General features: G+C 47.0%; 1 protein-coding gene across 1 annotated transcript in view; it reads left to right on the forward strand.

Annotated features, from left to right (window-relative positions):
• Nucleotides 1-20,893, forward strand: part of CHM (CHM Rab escort protein) — an 81,425-nt gene extending 60,532 nt beyond the window's left edge. Inside the window, exons 10-15 of the mRNA XM_040442438.1 lie at nt 4,452-4,556; nt 5,622-5,685; nt 6,976-7,072; nt 9,985-10,080; nt 15,690-15,853; nt 20,568-20,893. Coding sequence (XP_040298372.1) covers nt 4,452-4,556; nt 5,622-5,685; nt 6,976-7,072; nt 9,985-10,080; nt 15,690-15,853; nt 20,568-20,759 — 718 coding nt within the window. The 3' untranslated portion in view covers nt 20,760-20,893. The remainder of the gene's footprint in view (nt 1-4,451; nt 4,557-5,621; nt 5,686-6,975; nt 7,073-9,984; nt 10,081-15,689; nt 15,854-20,567) is intronic.
• Nucleotides 20,894-22,603: the final 1,710 nt, after the last annotated feature.

Here is a 22,603-nt window from a genome sequence, read left to right on the forward strand (position 1 = left end):
CACGCTTCCCCATTACCTGTACGATGTCACGCTTCCTCATTACGTGTATGATGTCACGCTTCCTCATTACCTGTACGATGTCACGCTTCCCCCATTACCTGTACGATGTCACGCTTCCCCATTACCTGTACGATGTCACGCTTCCTCATTACGTGTATGATGTCACGCTTCCTCATTACCTGTACGATGTCACGCTTCCTCATTACCTGTACGATGTCACGCTTCCTCATTACCTGTATGATGTCACATGACCCCGTTGCACAGGTTAGAGTCCCCTATACCTATAGTGTATTCTCGGACATTAAACCCTTCTTCCCCGCGGTCAGGACGGGGTTAATCCCGCTCGCTCCTCGGACGTTATGTCTTCTCATGAGCGGCGATGTGACCACATTTGGCGTTCCGGGTACAAGGCGCAGCCATTTCCATCTTCTCTCGTAAGGATTGGGAGAAGCCGGAACGCGTTAGTAAAGGATATCCATCACGCTGGCGGCTGATCCAGTTACACCGCTCTGTAATAACGGAAGCTTAATGGCGCCGCGCAGTCGTCACCTGTGTGAGCAGGTTAAGGAAATCGTCCTTAATCCCAAACAGAACCGGTGCAGCGTATACTGTGAGATTACAGCTCCGCGCCTCACAGCACAGTATGTAAAGCAGAGCGCTGCGCCGATCATTACCACCGCCGGTTATGAACACCTACATGGGAGCACTGACGGGAAGTAAAAATATCCATATATCTGCCAAGTCTAACCTATAGCGGGGGGGATACTGGTTTCTGAGAAATTAAAGGGGTCCTCCAGGATTAGAGAAACAGCGCCTCTTTTCTCCATGGTTGTGTCTGGTATTGAAGCTCAGCCCTATTCATGTGAACGCCGGACAAGAGGGGCGAAAAACCCTCCCAAAGTGGCTTATCTCCAGGAGGTGACGACGAGGGTGCGGGCAGAGAGAATCATTAATCCATGCACGGCAGGGCGGTATGCTATTAACTCATTGTGTATTTAGTGTTTTGGGTTAGCGGCTGCGCAGTCCATGGCGTCCTGTCCCTGGGGCATCACGGCAGCACCGCATGCGCATACCCCTGGATAAAACGGAGGAATATAGAGTAGGTGGCGCTCTGCGAGGTCGTGAATCTACTGATGTCGTCTGATGGCGCTCTGCGGGGTCTTGGATCTACTAATGTCGTCTGATGGCGCTCTGTGGGATCGTGGATCTACTGATGTCGTCTGAAGGCGCTCTGTGGGGTCTTGGATCTACTGATGTTGTCTGATGGCGCTCTGCGAGGTTGTGGATCTACTGATGTCGTCTGATGGCTCTCTGTGGGATCGTGGATCTACTGATGTCGTCTGAAGGCGCTCTGTGGGGTCTTGGATCTACTGATGTCGTCTGATGGCGCTCTGCGAGGTTGTGGATCTACTGATGTCGTCTGATGGCGCTCTGCGGGGTCGTGGATCTACTGATGTCGTCTAATGGCGCTCTGTGGGATCGTGGATCTACTGATGTCGTCTGATGGCGCTCTGTGGGATCGTGGATCTACTGATGTCGTCTGAAGGCGCTCTGCGGGGTTGTGGATCTACTGATGTCGTCTGATGGCGCTCTGCGAGGTTGTGGATCTACTAATGTTGTCTGATGGCGCTCTGTGGGATCGTGGATCTACTAATGTCGTCTGATGGCGCTCTGCGGGGTCGTGGATCTACTAATGTCGTCTGATGGCGCTCTGCGGGGTCGTGGATCTACTGATGTCGTCTAATGGCGCTCTGTGGATCTACTGATGTCATCTGATGGCGCTCTGTGGGATCGTGGATCTACTGATGTCATCTAATGGCGCTCTGCGGGGTCGTGGATCTACTGATGTCGTCTGAAGGCGCTCTGTGGGATCGTGGATCTACTAATGTTGTCTGATAGCGCTCTGCGGGGTCGTGGATCTACTAATGTCGTCTGATGGCGCTCTGCGGGGTCGTGGATCTACTAATGTCGTCTGATGGCGCTCTGCGGGGTCGTGGATCTACTGATGTCATCTGATGGCGCTCTGCGGGGTCGTGGATCTACTGATGTCGTCTGATGGCGCTCTGCGGGGTCGTGGATCTACTAATGTCGTCTGATGGCGCTCTGCGGGGTCGTGGATCTACTAATGTCGTCTGATGGCGCTCTGCGGGGTCGTGGATCTACTGATGTCATCTGATGGCGCTCTGCGGGGTCGTGGATCTACTGATGTCGTCTGATGGCGCTCTGCGGGGTCGTGGATCTACTAATGTCGTCTGATGGCGCTCTGCGGGGTCGTGGATCTACTGATGTCGTCTGAAGGCGCTCCCTGGGTCCGAGATCTCGACTAGGGCTGTCTCAGCGTTTATGTGGGGTCTCCTGTCCCACCCTGAGAGTGACAAACATAGAGCAGGTACCAGATTGCTATAGACCCTCCAAGGCCAGTGGGCCCCGGAAAAAACGGGCCCCAAGGATCCTGATGTCTCTTACGGGGGTGAGAACTCTTCTGTCTGGAGGTAAAGTGGGATCCCGTGTAAAGTTTTTCTGTGGACCCCCGTGGCCTCTTTGTCAGCCCCTGGCTAAATATAACGCATTCTGGTAGATTTGTTTCCAATTTCTCACCATTTTCATGATATTAGCTTGCTGTCAGTGAATGGGAGCACTGTTGTAGTTTCCATTCAGAGGCAGTAATCCTGAACATAGCTAGTCCTGCTGTCAGCTGAGAAGGGGATACAATGTATCAGTCTAGACAATGCTCGGCCTGCAGACTGATACATTGTAACAAGCTGGCAGAGTGATTGTCTTCACTGGATACCACTGTAACAGATCCTCAGCTCTGAATAGAGATTACAGTGTTCTCATTCACTGACGGCAAGCAGAAACGTGGTGTCATGAAACATTATACACATAAACCCGGAGACCCCTGAACCCCACAATATTACATCCAATAAAAACGTGTTATCTGCGGCGTAGATAGCGACATGTCAGGGCGCCGTCGCCGTCTGGACCGCTCGGAAGTAAACGTGAAGGAAACTTTAGCAATACTTCACATCTCCTAAACTTGGTGTGAAATAAACATCATTTCCTTCTCCGCAGTCACTTGGGACCCCCCCCCCCCCCCACACACAGACTTATCAAATGTGTCCCTCAAACCAACGCAAAGTCCAATAAATTTATATTTCTTTAATAGAAAACGATGGAAAATTGTGCAGAAATTTACATATTTGCGCTGAAATATTGCAGCGAGGGCTTAGGCGGTGGCGGCCGGTCCGTCTCAAGGATGCTGCCCTTAGTCCATTAGTTTGGATAATGAGGTCCATAAAGAACCTTTATAACTCATGGCAGTGCCGGAGATGGATGCACCTCCAGCCCCCGCAGCAGACACCGCGGGAAGGTCACCGGGGGGCTGAGCGTGATTCATGGGACCACCCGGTGACACCGCCATCTCCGCTCCATGACACCGAATCTATATATTATACATCAAACCTCTCCTTCTATCTATATCTCATATCTATCATCTATATCTCATATCTATCTATCTATCTATTATCTATCTATCTATTATCTATCTATCTATCTATCTATCTATTATCTATCTATCTATCTATCTATTATCTATCTATCTATTATCTATCTATCTCATATCTATCTATTATCTATCTATCTATTATCTATCTATCTATCTATCTATCTATCTATCTATTATCTATTATCTATCTATTATCTATCTATCTATTATCTATCTATCTATCTATCTATTATCTATCTATCTCACATCTATCTATCTATCTATCTATTATCTATCTATCTATTATCTATTATCTATCTATCTATCTATCTATTATCTATCTATTATCTATTATCTATCTATCTATCTATCTATCTATCTATTATCTATCTATCTATCTATCTATTATCTATTATCTATCTATCTATCTATTATCTATCTATTATCTATTATCTATCTATTATCTATCTATCTATTATCTATTATCTAAATCTATCATCTATCTATCTATCTATATCTCTTATGTATCATCACTTATAATAGTCTCTATATGAATGCTCAGTTCTGTGCTCTGATGCACACTGTATCTATAGTGCGGGTTTATTAATATTGGAGGGGGCGGAGTCTCTCAGCGGATGACGTTTCATCTGAGATTAATTATATTATTACATTGGGAGGAATAATCTTCTCATTTATATGGAGTGACAATGGGGTGTCCTGCAGGTGTGCGGTGTGTGTATACTGTATATGTGTGCAGTGTGTGTATACTGTATATGTGTGCAGTGTGTGTATACTGTATATGGGTGCAGTGTGCGGTGTGTATAGGTGTGCGGTGTGTATAGGTGTGCGGTGTGTATATACTGTATATGTGTGCAGTGCATGTTGTGTGTATACTGTATATGTGTGCAGTGCATGTTGTATATAGGTGTGTGTTTTGTATCTCTTATCGCTGTGCGGTGTCTTTTAGGTGTGTGGCGGTTATTGACAGCAGGGGTAAGCGGATCCGCTGCCGCCATGTGGTTATAGAGGAGAGTTACCTGCCGGAGAGCGCCTGCGCAGACCTCTGTTACAGGTAAGGGCAGATTACTGTACAGGAGGGTGGGGAGGTCACATCAGGTCTCGTTCTCCAGTCACATTCAAAGCTGCTCTGCTGCGGAGGGTTGTGGTAGATGTAGTGTTCACAGCAGAGAGTCTGCAGCGTAGTCAGTGCTGGGACCAGCAGGCTGCGAGGGGCTGCGGGGACAGTGAGTGGTCGAATGTAAAAGCACTACAACTCTCACTATGCAATGGAGAAGAGAGCAGTGCACTACAGGGGTGCAGCAAGAAGCAGCCAGCAGAATTGGGGAGATTAGATTGTGAGCTCTTAGGAACAGGAATGATGGGAGTGATACATTGTGTTACATAGGGAGAAGGGGATGATGGGAGTGATACGGTGTGTTACATAGGGAGAAAGGGATGATGGGAGTGATACATTGTGTTACATAGGGAGAAGGGGATGATGGGAGTGATACGGTGTGTTACATAATGAGAATATCTAGTGAGCTCCTGAGAACAGGGATGATGGGAGTGATACATTGTGTGACATAGGGAGAAAGGGATGATGGGAGTGATACAGTGTGTGACATAGGGAGAAGGGGATGATGGGAGTGATACGGTGTGTTACATAATGAGAATATCTAGTGAGCTCCTGAGAACAGGGATGATGGGAGTGATACGGTGTGTGACATAGGGAGAAGGGGATGATGGGAGTGATACGGTGTGTTACATAGGGAGAAAGGGATGATGGGAGTGATACATTGTGTTACATAGGGAGAAGGGGATGATGGGAGTGATACGGTGTGTTACATAGGGAGAAAGGGATGATGGGAGTGATACATTGTGTTACATAGGGAGAAGGGGATGATGGGAGTGATACGGTGTGTTACATAGGGAGAAAGGGATGATGGGAGTGATACATTGTGTTACATAGGGAGAAGGGGATGATGGGAGTGATACGGTGTGTTACATAATGAGAATATCTAGTGAGCTCCTGAGGACAGGGATGATGGGAGTGATACATTGTGTGACATAGGGAGAAGGGGATGATGGGAGTGATACATTGTGTGACAGTGAGTTACTGATAATTCTGCTTCTTCAGACAGATCTCCAGAGCGATTCTTATCACAGACCGTTCAGTCTTGAGATCAGATACAGACCAGGAGGTAGGTGACGGTGAAGGTACTGACCTATGACCTCCGCCCCCGTCCAGTGGTCCCCCCATTGTAGGACACGTTCATGTGACGCGGCCGCACTACAGTCCTGGATTCCTTCTGTGTTCCTCAAGGAGACCAGATGGCTGAAGCTCCCCACGTCTGAGATTTAATTGACATCAAATTTCCAGTAAATATTAGAAAATAATATAGTGCGGCCGACAGCGCCACGGAAAATAAAACCGCCATCGCCTACTGCAAATTCTAAACCCGCTATAAGGTGATTGTTTTCTGCCATTATAATCAGTGTCAGGAAAATGGGATCTGAAATCTAAACCATCAGATGAAAAATCTGCTCCAAAACCAGATGAGAAGGTTCTGGAAATATCTCCCTGCAGATAAAGTACAGAACGTTCCAGTCATCACAGAATGGACCTAAAATATCTCACTATCTATCGTCTATATCTATCTATCATCTCTATCTATCTCTCTATCATCTATATCTATCTCTCTATCATCTACATCTATCTCTCTATCATCTATATCTATCTCTCTATCATCTACATCTATCTCTCTATCATCTATATCTATCTCTATCATCTATATCTATCTCTCTATCATCTATATCTCTCTCTATCGTCTATATCTATCTATCATCTCTATCTAGCTCTCTATCATCTCTATCTATCTCTCTATCATCTCTATCTATCTCTCTATCATCTACATCTATCTCTCTATCATCTATATCTATCTCTCTGTCATCTATATCTCTCTCTGTCATCTATATCTCTCTCTGTCATCTATATCTCTCTCTATCATCTATATCTATCTCTCTATCATCTACATCTATCTCTCTATCATCTCTATCATCTATCTCTCTATCATCTCTATCATCTATATCTCTATCATCTATCTCTCTATCATCTATATCTATCTCTCTATCATCTATATCTATCTATCTATCATCTATATCTATCTCTCTATCATCTCTATCTATCTCTCTATCATCTACATCTATCTCTCTATCATCTACATCTATCTCTCTATCATCTACATCTATCTCTCTATCATCTACATCTATCTCTCTATCATCTACATCTATCTCTCTATCATCTATATCTATCTCTCTATCATCTCTATCATCTATCTCTCTATCATCTCTATCATCTATCTCTATCATCTCTATCTATCTCTCTATCATCTACATCTATCTCTCTATCATCTACATCTATCTCTCTATCATCTATATCTATCTCTCTACCTTTCTCCAGTTTCTGGTGACTGATCCGTTCTCTGTTATAGATTTCCGTCCTTACGGTTCCCCCGGATGATGAGGGTCGGACCGCCGTGCACCTGACCGAGCTCTGCTCCTCCACAAACACGTGCATAAAACATACATGTAAGTAGCTATATCAGCTGGACAGAGAGTCCCGGCCCAATGTTGTCCTTAAGTGCTCTGTGCTGCTGTTGGTTTTGAGCTGTGGCGCTCTCCCCACAGACGCCTCCTATCATCTGACATGATATCCGTCCTGTGTGTTTTATGTGTCTCCATCGACCTCTGACCCTCCATGTTGATTATGGAAGGAGCCGCGACTCTTCTCCGCGTTCTGATTGGATGGCGTGCGCGGGATTATTGCTGCCCGTCTCCTTTATTGCTTCATCACAAATAAAATCCTCAAACTGAAGTGAAACGCAGTCATCGTCGCCCTGTGTGGCGGCCGCGGCGCCCTCGCTCTCTACAGAAGACGCTGGTTATTCTTCCGATTATATCGCAGAGCCGTCACTCGGCTGGACGCTTTGTAACCATTCTCCGCTCTCACAGGATTCTGCCGTCACAGGCGCTGATATGTCCGGGCAGGAAACCTCAGACACTGATAATATCATCCACACATTCAGTCCTTGTAGCCGCGCGCTTCAAATCATTTTACAATATCTGCTTGCTGTCAGTGACTAGAATCAATACAGGGTCTGGTCTATTCACACTGTGTCTGCTGAGTCTTTCCAGACAACATGTACCGCTGTATAGCCATAAGCGTACATTGCGGCCTCCATGACTAGAATTGCGCGGGAAACTATCCTGAAAAATATATATACTGACCTATACCGCCACCCGAGGCCAAAAAGGACGCACTTTGCCCTCTGTCAGGTGAATGGAGACCTATAAACCTTCCCCACCGCCAGCGTCCGCAGAGCGAATTCAGCCTAGTTCTGCTCACAGCTGAGGGTCTGTTACATTTGTATCCAGTCTAGACCGTACACTGATACATTGTAACAGACTGTCAGGACAGGATTTGTGTTACTTCGCCCTATGGACCTACAGGTTTTTTTGCTGCAGTTCTCACAAGAGGGCGTCACCTCCCCCGTCCGCTCGGGGTCTATAAAAAAAACTGCGCGGCTGGGAAAATATTTACTCCGCGTCCAATAAATCCTGGCCTTTTGTTTTCACTTCGTTAAGCGTTAATGAGATGCGAGCGAGCAGTCTCCCCCTTCAGACAATGGCGTAAGATAAATATACAAATCTCTCTCGCCTTTGATCACCGGCAGGAGTGACAGCCCCATCATCGGCAGCGCCATCTGACCGGAACCAAAGTCGTTCGCTCGGCCCCTTAAAAAAAAAACACCCCGGCGCTAATGATGGAATCGCGTAGAGAAGCTCATCGCTCTTCCTCCCCGGAGAATTACCTGAAGACGAATGCTGGCAGGCGCTGTAACTAATGCCACTCCACCTGAGTAAATCAAACCTAATCAGGAGGCGCGCTGATGAGGTTTTATGGGTCCGCCAGACCCGGGATGACACCATAACGGCGAGATTGAAACCAAACGGCGGCAGATCTGATGATTTTATAACAGACTGGAGCAAAAATCTATAAAACCTATTTGAAATCAATTAGTCTTTGCTTTAATGTTTCCTTTCTTAACGACATGTTCATCATCCGCTAAGTGGTGTGATTAACGCATTCAGCCCCGGTGGCGGCGTGACATTTAAAGGGACAGCGGGGTGACTTAATTTGCCGCTTACGAGTTGGAGAAAGCGACGTGACGACCCAACTTTCCCAAACTCTCCAATGGCACGACTGATTAGTTACCCACAGAAAGGGCAGGTTTGCCGTTCAGGGGTGTGGGAAAGCTGGGTGAGAAGCAAAATGACCGCGCGGCGTTCTTAGATGCCAGTCGTGGAGTCATCCACATCCTCGCTCTTCAGATTTGCGGTCGCTGTAATGTTGCACTTATTGGTTGTTACCCTGAATGGCACATCTCCCAGTAAAGCTGCTGACAACCAGTATGGCCACCCAGCTTTCCTAAATCCCTGCATGCTATGTTGTGCCGTGACCCGTCCCATCTCTGTGCAGAGATCAGTCCGCTGTTCAGGTGTCTGGAAAAGCTGGAGCTTTTACGGCGGCCGTATAGTTATAACCCAGCTTTCCCTGAAATATTCTGGTAACGGAAGTGACAGCGCAAGGCTCAGTAATTCCCGCGGATGTTGAGGAAAGTTTTTTGTCCGAACATGGTGCCCCCTCCAGCGGGACGCCGCGCCTTCCGTCCACGGTTCAGTCCTTTTCATCTCTTTGTTACATTGTTGCCGCCTTTGGACGAGATGTAAAGAAAAGGTTTGTAAATAATTAGTGTCGATTTCATTAAACCAGGAGTGAGCGTCTTTCCCGGGCATTTCGGGGGGCTCCGCGGCCCGGCTCCGCGTGTCACTGGGCGAGATAATTGTGGGGCTGCGGACGACATAGGCCCCACTGTTAGCCGCGCTGTGATCGGATTACCGCACCGGAGCAGATGAGACTAATTATTATTAAACATGAAGAGGAGATTGTACCTCGTCAGCTCTTTCATCTCCTGCAATGAAGGGAAGAAATCCAGTTCATTAAAAGTTTATGGAAGTTGTGGAGCGAAGTCTTTGGAGGCTGAGCGCGTCCTTTGATTGCCAATGGGCATCAGACGGTCCCTTTGTAGAAGCCGGCGCGCCTGCTAATTACCAAGCGCTGTGCACGCCGTTACTTTAAGCATTGTTGCCTTAATGAGGAGACACATTAAGTATTATGGGACAACAACACCCAGATCATTCGTTTTCATCCATTTCTTGGGGTCTCTTTTCATGTCCTGAGGCCTTTTGTGGAACGACAAGGCACAGCATGTCATTGTTACGTGCACTGGATTAATGGGAGGTATGGCCATTTGAGTGGACTGTCCCTTTAAGAGTGATACGTGTAACCTATGAATGTAGCAGAGCCCAGGTTGTAGTGTGCGCTCCTCTGTGATGTGTCGCTCGTTCATTTCTTGACCCAATGAGATGTCTGATTGCAGATCTCGTCCACCTCACGTGTCCATCCTCCAAGACAACGGCGCGAGAAGACCTGGAGCCGGTCGTGAAGAAGCTGTTCACACTCGACTCAGAGGAAGGTGAGGAGCAAAGTTGTAAATTACTTCAGCTGCCTGTCTCAGAACACGCCCACTTATTAGTAACCACACCCACTGAGCATTGACCACACCCACTAGTGCTGTACTGTACTCCTTATTGTTTTACTGTATACTGATGACCACACCTACTGAATAATGACCACACCCGCTATTCATGTACCCTACCCAATAATTTACTATATACTGACCCCACCCACTAGTGCTGTACTATACTCATTATTCTACTGTATACTGATGACCACACCCATTGATTATTGACCACACCCACTAGTCATGTGCCCTACCCAATACTTTACTATATACTGATGACCACACCCATTGATTATTGACCCCACCCACTAGTTCTGTACTCATTCTACTGTATACTGATGACCACACCCACTGATTATTGACCACACCCACTAGTCATGTGCCCTATTCAATACTTTACTATATACTGATGACCACACCCACTGATGATTGGCCACACCTACCAACCCTATGCCCTAGCCAGTAATTATTCCATACCGATGACCACACCCACTGATCATTGGCCACACCCACCAATCATTTTCCCCACCCAGTAATTTTCTATACTGATGACCACACCCACTGATCCGTGGCCACACACCCCAGTCATAAGCAGTACCTATTAATGTTCTTCTGTATACTGATAACCACACCCACTAATCCTGGGCCACACCTACCATCCTATGCTGTACCATATACTATAACCACTCCCACTGATCACTGGCCACACCTACCAGTACTACCTGTAGCCGTTACTCTGATGGCCCCACCCACAGAGAGCCTGCCATCTTGCTGTCCCCCAGGGTGAGGTCAGGAGGGGCTGAGATACAAGTATCCTCCGTGTAGCCATCATTGTTACATTGTCACATAGCAGATGAGGCTGCATTAAGTTTCTGAAGTGGAGCGGCCGGTCAGCCGTGATGCATGGCCTTGTGTCGTGGTAAGTGTCCCCCAGAGCCCCCCATGTCACACTCCGCCATTAGTTTTTATGCTGGCGACGAGGCGGTGGTCATATTTTAATTAAAATGTCAGAACAAATGCTGCCGGAGTCCTGAGAATGAATCAGCAGATCCGGCGAGCAGCGGCCCATGGCAGGTCAGACAAAGTCACCTGCGCCAGAGAACTTCATCCATCCTCTGCTCCGCCGCGCTCAGGAACTTCCCGCTTCTTCAGGGTTTTTTCCGAGCAGCGTTCTGCATTTTATCAAGAGACCGTTTCTTCACGGCTATTGGGTTTAATTAGCATTTTAAATGATTCCCTAACCTTACAAAACACATGATAAAAGGCTCGTTAATGACATCGCGCCAAAGTTGCTCTGACTTATCGGCCGCGCTGGATTTTTTTTTCTCCTCGTAATAAGATATTCACCCAAATTAAACTGAAAGATTCCCCTAAAAAATGTCATCATCTCCTGAAAAACCTTGTTCTGTAAATCGTCTGTACAGTAAAGGTATCCGACGGTCCAGAAATCTTAATAGTCTGGCATGTGACAGGATTTTACCTGATGGTTTGGCATGTCAGTTCCTCAGGGGCGGGGCCACAGCTGCATTGGTGGAGGGCTTCATCTGTCAGTGGACCTGTCATCATTTATATATGATCAGTTATCATTATTTTTACACATCTTATGGTCCTTACTCCACCCAAAACCACTCCGGTGTCACTAAAGCTGAGCTATAAAGGCCTGTTTAGCAGGGTTCTCCCACGGAGCCGGGGACCACCAGAGGATCTCCTTAGTATTGCTCCTCTAGGGAATGAAGATGACAGCTCTTCATTGAGAGATCCCTGCAAACCTCTCCCATACGGTTCCTTCCTTTTGTTATGATTTAGTTTTAGGTGGAATTAGGCTTTCATTTTATGGCTGGGGTCAAGCTTAGCTTTGTGGGTGGAGTTAGCCTTTAGTTTAGTGGGTGGAGTTAGCCTTTAGTTTTGTGGGTGTAGTTAGGCTTTAGTTTTTTGGGTTGAGTTGGGCTTTAGTTTTTTGGGTGGAGTTAGGCTTTAGTTTTGTGGGTGGAGTTAGGCTTTAGTTTTGTGGGTGGGGTTAGGCTTTAGTTTTGTGGGTGGAGTTAGGCTTTAGTTTTGTGGGTGGGGTTAGGCTTTAGTTTTGTAGGTGAAGAAAGGATTTAGTTTTGTGGGTGGAGTTAGGCTTTAGTTTTTTGGGTGGAGTTGGGCTTTAGTTTTGTAGGTGAAGAAAGGCTTTAGTTTTGTGGGTGGAGTTAGCCTTTAGTTTTTTGGGTGGAGTTGGGCTTTAGTTTTGTGGGTGGATTTGGGCTTTAGTTTTTTGGGTGGAGTTGGGCTTTAGTTTTGTAGGTGAAGAAAGGCTTTAGTTTTGTGGGTGGAGTTAGCCTTTAGTTTTTTGGGTGGAGTTGGGCTTTAGTTTTGTGGGTGGATTTGGGCTTTAGTTTTTTGGGTGGAGTTGGGCTTTAGTTTTTTGGGTGGAGTTAGGCTTTAGTTTTGTGGGTGGAGTTAGGCTTTAGTTTTGTGGGTGGGGTTAGGCTTTAGTTTTGTAGGTGAAGAAAGGCTTTAGTTTTGTGGGTGGAGTTAGGCTTTAGTTTTGTAGGTGGAGTTAGGCTTTAGTTTTTTGGGTGGAGTTGGGCTTTAGTTTTGTAGGTGAAGAAAGGCTTTAGTTTTGTGGGTGGAGTTAGCCTTTAGTTTTGTGGGTGGAGTTAGCCTTTAGTTTTGTGGGTGGAGTTAGCCTTTAGTTTTTTGGGTGGAGTTGGGCTTTAGTTTTGTGGGTGGATTTGGGCTTTAGTTTTGTAGGTGGAGTTAGCCTTTAGTTTTGTAGGTGGAGTTAGCCTTTAGTTTTGTAGGTGGAGTTAGCCTTTAGTTTTTTGGATGGAGTTAGCCTTTAGTTTTGTGGGTGGAGTTAGCATTTAGTTTTGTGGGTGGAGTTAGCATTTAGATTTGTGGGTGGAGTTATGCGTTACTAAGCATGTATGTCAGCTTCTCTCCCCCAGTTAACCCTCTGAGTGCCCTGCTGAGGTGGTGATCAGGGGTCTCGCCCATGTTGTGCCCGGACTCCACTTTGTCATCACAGGGAAAGAAAGTAATTATCATATGAAGAAATGAGGCTTAATAAACCGCTTGCGGTATGAGCGAGCGGCGTGTGCGCAGCGGAGTCACTTCCACGAGGTGCTGGTATGGCGGGGTCTTTCATCTGCTTAGTGGAATCCATTAGCCTCGGCTGCCCCCCTCGGCATGTTTATTGCGTACCCTGACATTTGTATTAATGACTTCCTTGACATTTCCGCCTGACACCTCCGCGCTTCTCTTATCCCAGTAATAACACTAAACTGATTTCAGCCAGCTTTGTCGGATGCTGCAAAATATGTAATTGTATAAATCCTGGCGCCTCCAGCTGACACCCGGCACTTATGTAGATTTTCTGTATTGTGAAGTGATGACCTCTCAGTAACAAGACATGAGGGTGTGCGGGGCGAGAGCTGCTGCACCGAGGAATACAATGTATCCGCTCTTATTGTACTACAGTATACAATGTATCTATCATTTATAAGGAGCGCAGAGAGGGAGACGAGGAAGAGCAACTGGGATCATCATCAGCATTAAGACTTGACACAATACACAGAAGCGGACTTGGGGCAGAGGATTCCGGCAGGCAGATCCGGCAATCCGGACGCAAACGGATGCGGATCCATCTCACAAATGCATTGAAATACCGGATCCGTCTCTCCAATGTCATCCGTAAAACCGTATAAGTTGTTTTTTTTTCGGAGATTTAAATGTCTGCGCATGTGCGGACCGGAAGAACGCATCCGTTAATGCGGCACTAATACATTTCAATGGAAATTAATGCCGGATTCTGCATTCTGCCAAGTGTTTTCTCCGGCCAAAAAACTTAAGAGGTACTGAACTGATGCATCCTGAACGGATTGCTCTCCATTCAGAATGCAGTAGGATAAAACTGATCAGTTTTTATTCTAGTATTGAGCCCCTAGGATGGAACTCAATACCGGAAATGAAAAACGCTAGTGTAAAAGTACCCTTATATACATAAAGGGGGTTTCCAGCCATAGAGTCAGTGTACATACATGACTTATCCTGTATTATACTCCAGAGCTGCACTCACTATTCTGCTGGTGCAGTCACTGTGTACATACATTACTTATCCTGTACTGATCCTGAGTTACATCCTGTATTATACTCCAGAGCTGCACTCACTATTCTGCTGGTGCAGTCACTGTGTACATACATTACTTATCCTGTACTGATCCTGAGTTACATCCTGTATTATACTCCAGAGCTGCACTCACTATTCTGCTGGTGCAGTCACTGTGTACATACATTACTTATCCTGTACTGATCCTGAGTTACATCCTGTATTATACTCCAGAGCTGCACTCCCTATTCTGCTGGTGCAGTCACTGTGTACATACATTACTTATCCTGTAATGATCCTGAGTCACATCCTGTATTATACTCCAGAGCTGCACTCACTATTCTGCTGGTGCAGTCACTGTGTACATACATTACTTATCCTGTACTGATCCTGAGTTACATCCTGTATTATACTCCAGAGCTGCACTCACTATTCTGCTGGTGCAGTCACTGTGTACATACATTACTTATCCTGTACTGATCCTGAGTCACATCCTGTATTATACTCCAGAGCTGCACTCACTATTCTGCTGGTGCAGTCACTGTGTACATACATTACTTATCCTGTACTGATCCTGAGTTACATCCTGTATTATACTCCAGAGCTGCACTCACTATTCTGCTGGAGCAGTCACTGTGTACATACATTACTTATCCTGTACTGATCCTGAGTTACATCCTGTATTATACTCCAGAGCTGCACTCACTATTCTGCTGGTGCAGTCACTGTGTACATACATTACTTATCCTGTACTGATCCTGAGTTACATCCTGTATTATACTCCAGAGCTGCACTCCCTATTCTGCTGGTGCAGTCACTGTGTACATATATTACTTATCCTGTACTGATCCTGAGTTACATCCTGTATTATACTCCAGAGCTGCACTCACTATTCTGCTGGTGCAGTCACTGTGTACATACATTACTTATCCTGTACTGATCCTGAGTTACATCCTGTATTATACTCCAGAGCTGTACTCACTATTCTGCTGGTGCAGTCACTGTGTACATACATTACTTATCCTGTACTGATCCTGAGTTACATCCTGTATTATACTCCAGAGCTGCACTCACTATTCTGCTGGTGCAGTCACTGTGTACATACATTACTTATCCTGCACTGATCCTGAGTTACATCCTGTATCATACTCCAGAGCTGCACTCACTATTCTGCTGGTGCAGTCACTGTGTACATACATTACTTATCCTGTACTGATCCTGAGTTACATCCTGTATTATACTCCAGAGCTGCACTCACTATTCTGCTGGTGCAGTCACTGTGTACATACATTACTTATCCTGTACTGATCCTGAGTTACATCCTGTATTATACTCCAGAGCTGCACTGATAGGATCACTGCTCTTCCTCTATCTAATACTGATGACATCACTGCTCTCCCTTTATCTAATACGGATGACATCACTGCTCTTCCTCTAATACTGATGACATCACTGCTCTTTACTGTAGGTCTGGGCTCGGATCAGGAGAAGCCTCAGGCCATGTGGGTTCTGTACTTTAACATGAGAGACTCATCTGGAGTAGAGCGTCAGTCGTATACCGGCCTCCCCGCCAATGTGTATGTGTGCAGTGGACCGGACAGCTGCTTCGGGTACGATGGCGCCGTTCAGCAGGTGAGGTCATTATACACCTTCATTCATGTGATTTACGGATGGGTGGTAGCTGCAGTACCTCATGTATCTAAGTGATGGGTGGTAGCTGCAGTACCTCATGTATCTAAGTGATGGGTGGTAGCTGCAGTACCTCATGTATCTAAGTGATGGGTGGTAGCTGCAGTACCTCATGTATCTAAGTGATGGGTGGTAGCTGCGGTACCTCATGTATCTAAGTGATGGGTGGTAGCTGCGGTACGTCATGTATCTAAGTGATGGGTGGTAGCTGCAGTACCTCATGTATCTAAGTGATGGGTGGTAGCTGCAGTACCTCATGTATCTAAGTGATGGGTGGTAGCTGCGGTACCTCATGTATCTAAGTGATGGGTGGTAGCTGCAGTACCTCATGTATCTAAGTGATGGGTGCTAGCTGCGGTACCTCATGTATCTAAGTGATGAGTGGTAGCTGCGGTACCTCATGTATCTAAGTGATGGGTGGTAGCTGCAGTACCTCATGTATCTAAGTGATGGGTGGTAGCTGCAGTACCTCATGTATCTAAGTGATGGGTGGTAGCTGCGGTACCTCATGTATCTAAGTGATGGGTGGTAGCTGCAGCACCTCATGTATCTAAGTGATGGGTGGTAGCTGCAGTACCTCATGTATCTAAGTGATGGGTGGTAGCTGCGGTACCTCATGTATCTAAGTGATGGGTGGTAGCTGCGGTACCTCATGTATCTAAGTGATGGGTGGTAGCTGCGGTACGTCATGTATCTAAGTGATGGGTGGTAGCTGCGGTACCTCATGTATCTAAGTGATGGGTGGTAGCTGCGGTACCTCATGTATCTAAGTGATGGGTGGTAGCTGCGGTACCTCATGTATCTAAGTGATGGGTGGTAGCTGCGGTACGTCATGTATCTAAGTGATGGGTGGTAGCTGCGGTACCTCATGTATCTAAGTGATGGGTGGTAGCTGCGGTACCTCATGTATCTAAGTGATGGGTGGTAGCTGCGGTACGTCATGTATCTAAGTGATGGGTGGTAGCTGCAGTACCTCATGTATCTAAGTGATGGGTGGTAGCTGCGGTACCTCATGTATCTAAGTGATGGGTGGTAGCTGCGGTACCTCATGTATCTAAGTGATGGGTGGTAGCTGCGGCACCTCATGTATCTAAGTGATGGGTGGTAGCTGCGGTACGTCATGTATCTAAGTGATGGGTGGTAGCTGCGGTACCTCATGTATCTAAGTGATGGGTGGTAGCTGCGGTACCTCATGTATCTAAGTGATGGGTGGTAGCTGCGGTACGTCATGTATCTAAGTGATGGGTGGTAGCTGCGGTACCTCATGTATCTAAGTGATGGGTGGTAGCTGCAGTACCTCATGTATCTAAGTGATGGGTGGTAGCTGCGGTACGTCATGTATCTAAGTGATGGGTGGTAGCTGCGGTACGTCATGTATCTAAGTGATGGGTGGTGGCTGCGGTACGTCATGTATCTAAGTGATGGGTGGTAGCTGCTGTACCTCATGTATCTAAGTGATGGGTGGTAGCTGCGGTACGTCATGTATCTAAGTGATGGGTGGTAGCTGCGGTACGTCATGTATCTAAGTGATGGGTGGTGGCTGCGGTACGTCATGTATCTAAGTGATGGGTGGTAGCTGCAGTACCTCATGTATCTAAGTGATGGGTGGTAGCTGCGGTACGTCATGTATCTAAGTGATGGGTGGTGGCTGCGGTACGTCATGTATCTAAGTGATGGGTGGTAGCTGCAGCACCTCATGTATCTAAGTGATGGGTGGTAGCTGCGGTACGTCATGTATCTAAGTGATGGGTGGTGGCTGCGGTACGTCATGTATCTAAGTGATGGGTGGTGGCTGCGGTACGTCATGTATCTAAGTGATGGGTGGTAGCTGCAGCACCTCATGTATCTAAGTGATGGGTGGTAGCTGCAGCACCTCATGTATCTAAGTGATGGGTGGTGGCTGCTGTACGTCATGTATCTAAGTGATGGGTGGTAGCTGCGGTACCTCATGTATCTAAGTGATGGGTGGTAGCTGCAGCACCTCATGTATCTAAGTGATGGGTGGTGGCTGCGGTACGTCATGTATCTAAGTGATGGGTGGTAGCTGCAGTACCTCATGTATCTAAGTGATGGGTGGTAGCTGCAGTACCTCATGTATCTAAGTGATGGGTGGTAGCTGCGGTACGTCATGTATCTAAGTGATGGATGGTAGCTGCGGTACGTCATGTATCTAAGTGATGGGTGGTGGCTGCGGTACGTCATGTATCTAAGTGATGGGTGGTAGCTGCAGTACCTCATGTATCTAAGTGATGGGTGGTAGCTGCGGTACGTCATGTATCTAAGTGATGGGTGGTGGCTGCGGTACGTCATGTATCTAAGTGATGGGTGGTAGCTGCAGCACCTCATGTATCTAAGTGATGGGTGGTAGCTGCAGCACCTCATGTATCTAAGTGATGGGTGGTAGCTGCGGTACGTCATGTATCTAAGTGATGGGTGGTGGCTGCGGTACGTCATGTATCTAAGTGATGGGTGGTGGCTGCGGTACGTCATGTATCTAAGTGATGGGTGGTAGCTGCAGCACCTCATGTATCTAAGTGATGGGTGGTAGCTGCGGTACCTCATGTATCTAAGTGATGGGTGGTAGCTGCAGTACCTCATGTATCTAAGTGATGGGTGGTAGCTGCGGTACCTCATGTATCTAAGTGATGGGTGGTAGCTGCAGCACCTCATGTATCTAAGTGATGGGTGGTGGCTGCAGTACCTCATGTATCTAAGTGATGGGTGGTAGCTGCAGTACCTCATGTATCTAAGTGATGGGTGGTAGCTGCAGTACCTCATGTATCTAAGTGATGGGTGGTAGCTGCAGTACCTCATGTATCTAAGTGATGGGTGGTAGCTGCGGTACGTCATGTATCTAAGTGATGGGTGGTGGCTGCGGTACGTCATGTATCTAAGTGATGGGTGGTGGCTGCGGTACGTCATGTATCTAAGTGATGGGTGGTAGCTGCGGTACCTCATGTATCTAAGTGATGGGTGGTAGCTGCGGTACCTCATGTATCTAAGTGATGGGTGGTAGCTGCAGCACCTCATGTATCTAAGTGATGGGTGGTAGCTGCAGTACCTCATGTATCTAAGTGATGGGTGGTAGCTGCGGTACCTCATGTATCTAAGTGATGGGTGGTAGCTGCGGTACCTCATGTATCTAAGTGATGGGTGGTAGCTGCAGCACCTCATGTATCTAAGTGATGGGTGGTAGCTGCGGTACGTCATGTATCTAAGTGATGGGTGGTGGCTGCGGTACGTCATGTATCTAAGTGATGGGTGGTAGCTGCGGTACCTCATGTATCTAAGTGATGGGTGGTAGCTGCGGTACGTCATGTATCTAAGTGATGGGTGGTAGCTGCGGTACGTCATGTATCTAAGTGATGGGTGGTAGCTGCGGTACCTCATGTATCTAAGTGATGGGTGGTAGCTGCGGTACCTCATGTATCTAAGTGATGGGTGGTAGCTGCAGCACCTCATGTATCTAAGTGATGGGTGGTAGCTGCAGTACCTCATGTATCTAAGTGATGGGTGGTAGCTGCGGTACCTCATGTATCTAAGTGATGGGTGGTAGCTGCAGCACCTCATGTATCTAAGTGATGGGTGGTAGCTGCGGTACGTCATGTATCTAAGTGATGGGTGGTGGCTGCGGTACGTCATGTATCTAAGTGATGGGTGGTAGCTGCGGTACCTCATGTATCTAAGTGATGGGTGGTAGCTGCGGTACGTCATGTATCTAAGTGATGGGTGGTAGCTGCGGTACCTCATGTATCTAAGTGATGGGTGGTAGCTGCAGCACCTCATGTATCTAAGTGATGGGTGGTAGCTGCGGTACCTCATGTATCTAAGTGATGGGTGGTAGCTGCGGTACCTCATGTATCTAAGTGATGGGTGGTAGCTGCAGCACCTCATGTATCTAAGTGATGGGTGGTAGCTGCGGTACGTCATGTATCTAAGTGATGGGTGGTAGCTGCGGTACCTCATGTATCTAAGTGATGGGTGGTAGCTGCAGCACCTCATGTATCTAAGTGATGGGTGGTAGCTGCGGTACGTCATGTATCTAAGTGATGGGTGGTGGCTGCGGTACGTCATGTATCTAAGTGATGGGTGGTGGCTGCGGTACGTCATGTATCTAAGTGATGGGTGGTAGCTGCAGCACCTCATGTATCTAAGTGATGGGTGGTAGCTGCAGCACCTCATGTATCTAAGTGATGGGTGGTGGCTGCTGTACGTCATGTATCTAAGTGATGGGTGGTAGCTGCGGTACCTCATGTATCTAAGTGATGGGTGGTAGCTGCAGCACCTCATGTATCTAAGTGATGGGTGGTGGCTGCGGTACGTCATGTATCTAAGTGATGGGTGGTAGCTGCGGTACCTCATGTATCTAAGTGATGGGTGGTAGCTGCAGATACATTTCGTCCGGTTTTCCTCCTCCTGGAGTTAAATTGCGACTTCTTAAAAAAAAAAGTCTCAATGATGAATCTGGAGGGAAGCTCATTAACATATCTGACCACACCCACTTTTCTAAACTGGGGTGAGTGGTGTAAAAATGCAAAAAAATCTCAAACATTTGTGGAAGTGAGTGCAAAAAGTCACAAAAGCCCTATTTTTGGGACTTTTTGACGCCAGAATTCTGCAGTGAAGGTCTGATAAATCAGGGCGTTGTGTTTTTCAGGCGGAGAACATATTTCGTCAGATGTTACCCTCGGAGGAGTTCTGTCCTCCAGCTCCTAACCCTGAGGACATAATATATGACGGGGAACCTGCGCCGCCCGACCCCGAGGAGCCCAACCCACAAGTCGACCTGAAGGCGGATGCGTCACCTGAAAATGTACCCGATGCTGCAGAGGAGCCACAGGCGGAGTGATTCCACACGTGCCTAGCCCCACCCCCTCCACAGCGCCATCCACAGGGGCTTGTGTAATGGCGGTGATGAGTCCCCCCCCTTGTCTGCTGCTGCATCTTAAGTTATCTTATGTCAATAAATGTAACGATTGTCAAACCTGTTCGCACTGTCCCATCATTAGTCCACATCCCCCCTCCCCCGACTCTGACGTGTCCAAACATATTTCAATATCTATGACCAGGTGACTACAAAGTAATTATTTACTCCTGCGCAAGCGCCAAATTCTGAGTTTTATTAAGGGGTTTGGGTGATTTCTGTCCTGATATTGGGCTGCAGGAGCCGTATACACAAGGGGGGGCATGAGCAGATGACACCACACAACCTTCCATTACCCTATGACCCTCCCCCTTATTAACTATTAAAAATGAAAGGAATGAAAACAATGACCTGCAACCTGTGACTCCAGCCATTTATATGTATAATCTGCGTGTAGTGAGCTCCCTCTAGTGGCGGCTGTATAATCTGTATGTAGTGAGCTCCCTCTAGTGGTGGCTGTATGATCTGTATGTAGTGAGCTCCCTCTAGTGGTGACTGTATAATCTGTATGTAGTGAGCTCCCTCTAGTGGTGGCTGTATAATCTGTATGTAGTGAGCTCCCTCTAGTGGTGGCTGTATAATATGTATGTAGTGAGCTTCCTCTAGTGGTGGCTGTATAATCTGTATGTAGTGAGCTCCCTCTCGTGGTGACTGTATAATCTGTATGTAGTGAGCTCCCTCTAGTGGTGACTGTATAATCTGTATGTAGTGAGCTCCCTCTAGTGGTGGCTGTATAATCTGTATGTAGTGAGCTCCCTCTAGTGGTGGCTGTATATTATGTATGTAGTGAGCTCCCTCTAGTGGTGGCTGTATAATCTGTATGCAGTGAGCTCCCTCTAGTGGTGGCTGTATAATCTGTATGCAGTGAGCTCCCTCTAGTGGTGGCTGTATAATCTGTATGCAGTGAGCTCCCTCTAGTGGTGGCTGTATAATCTGTATGTACTGAGCTCCCTCTAGTGGTGGCTGTATAATCTGTATGTAGTGAGCTCCCTCTAGTGGTGGCTGTATAATCTATGTAGTGAGCTCCCTCTAGTGGTGGCTGTATAATCTGTATGTAGTGAGCACCCTCTAGTGGTGGATGTATAATCTGTATGTAGTGAGCTCCCTCTAGTGGTGGCTGTATAATCTGTATGTAGTGAGCTCCCTCTAGTGGTGACTGTATAATCTGTATGTAGTGAGCTCCCTCTAGTGGTGGCTGTATAATCTGTATGTAGTGAGCTCCCTCTAGTGGTGGCTGTATAATCTGTATGTAGTGAGCTCCCTCTAGTGGTGGCTGTATACTCTATATGCAGTGAGCTCCCTCTAGTGGTGACTGTATAATCTGTATGTAGTGAGCTCCCCCTAGTGGTGGCTGTATAATCAGATGATTTTCCTATTTCATGACGTAAAGTCATGATTTTATTAAAGACACGGAGGCGAGTATTGCTATTCTCCTTCTTTACTCTGACCAATAGCAGCAAAGAAAAAACTGAACATGTGATCAGCCCCTCCCCATAGTCCCAGTATAACAGGCAACTCCGCCTGCAAATCCTCCTCTTTCTTTGTAAACTGAGTCCAATAATCCAAACTGAACCGGAAACCAACAGTCCCAGAACATCATGGGAAAAGCCCTCCGTCCGGAAGCGAACCAAGAGCAACTCGACGGATGCTCCCCGTCATGGCCACATCGAAATGATCGGCTGGAACCGAACTGCCGACCCTCAGAACCACGATGTAGTCCAACGAAAATTGCACACCAGGCCGGTCTCAACCTGAAAGTTAAAAAAAGA

Source organism: Bufo bufo, chromosome 8, assembly GCF_905171765.1.
Source record: "Bufo bufo chromosome 8, aBufBuf1.1, whole genome shotgun sequence".
NCBI classification, from domain to species: Eukaryota; Metazoa; Chordata; class Amphibia; order Anura; family Bufonidae; genus Bufo; species Bufo bufo.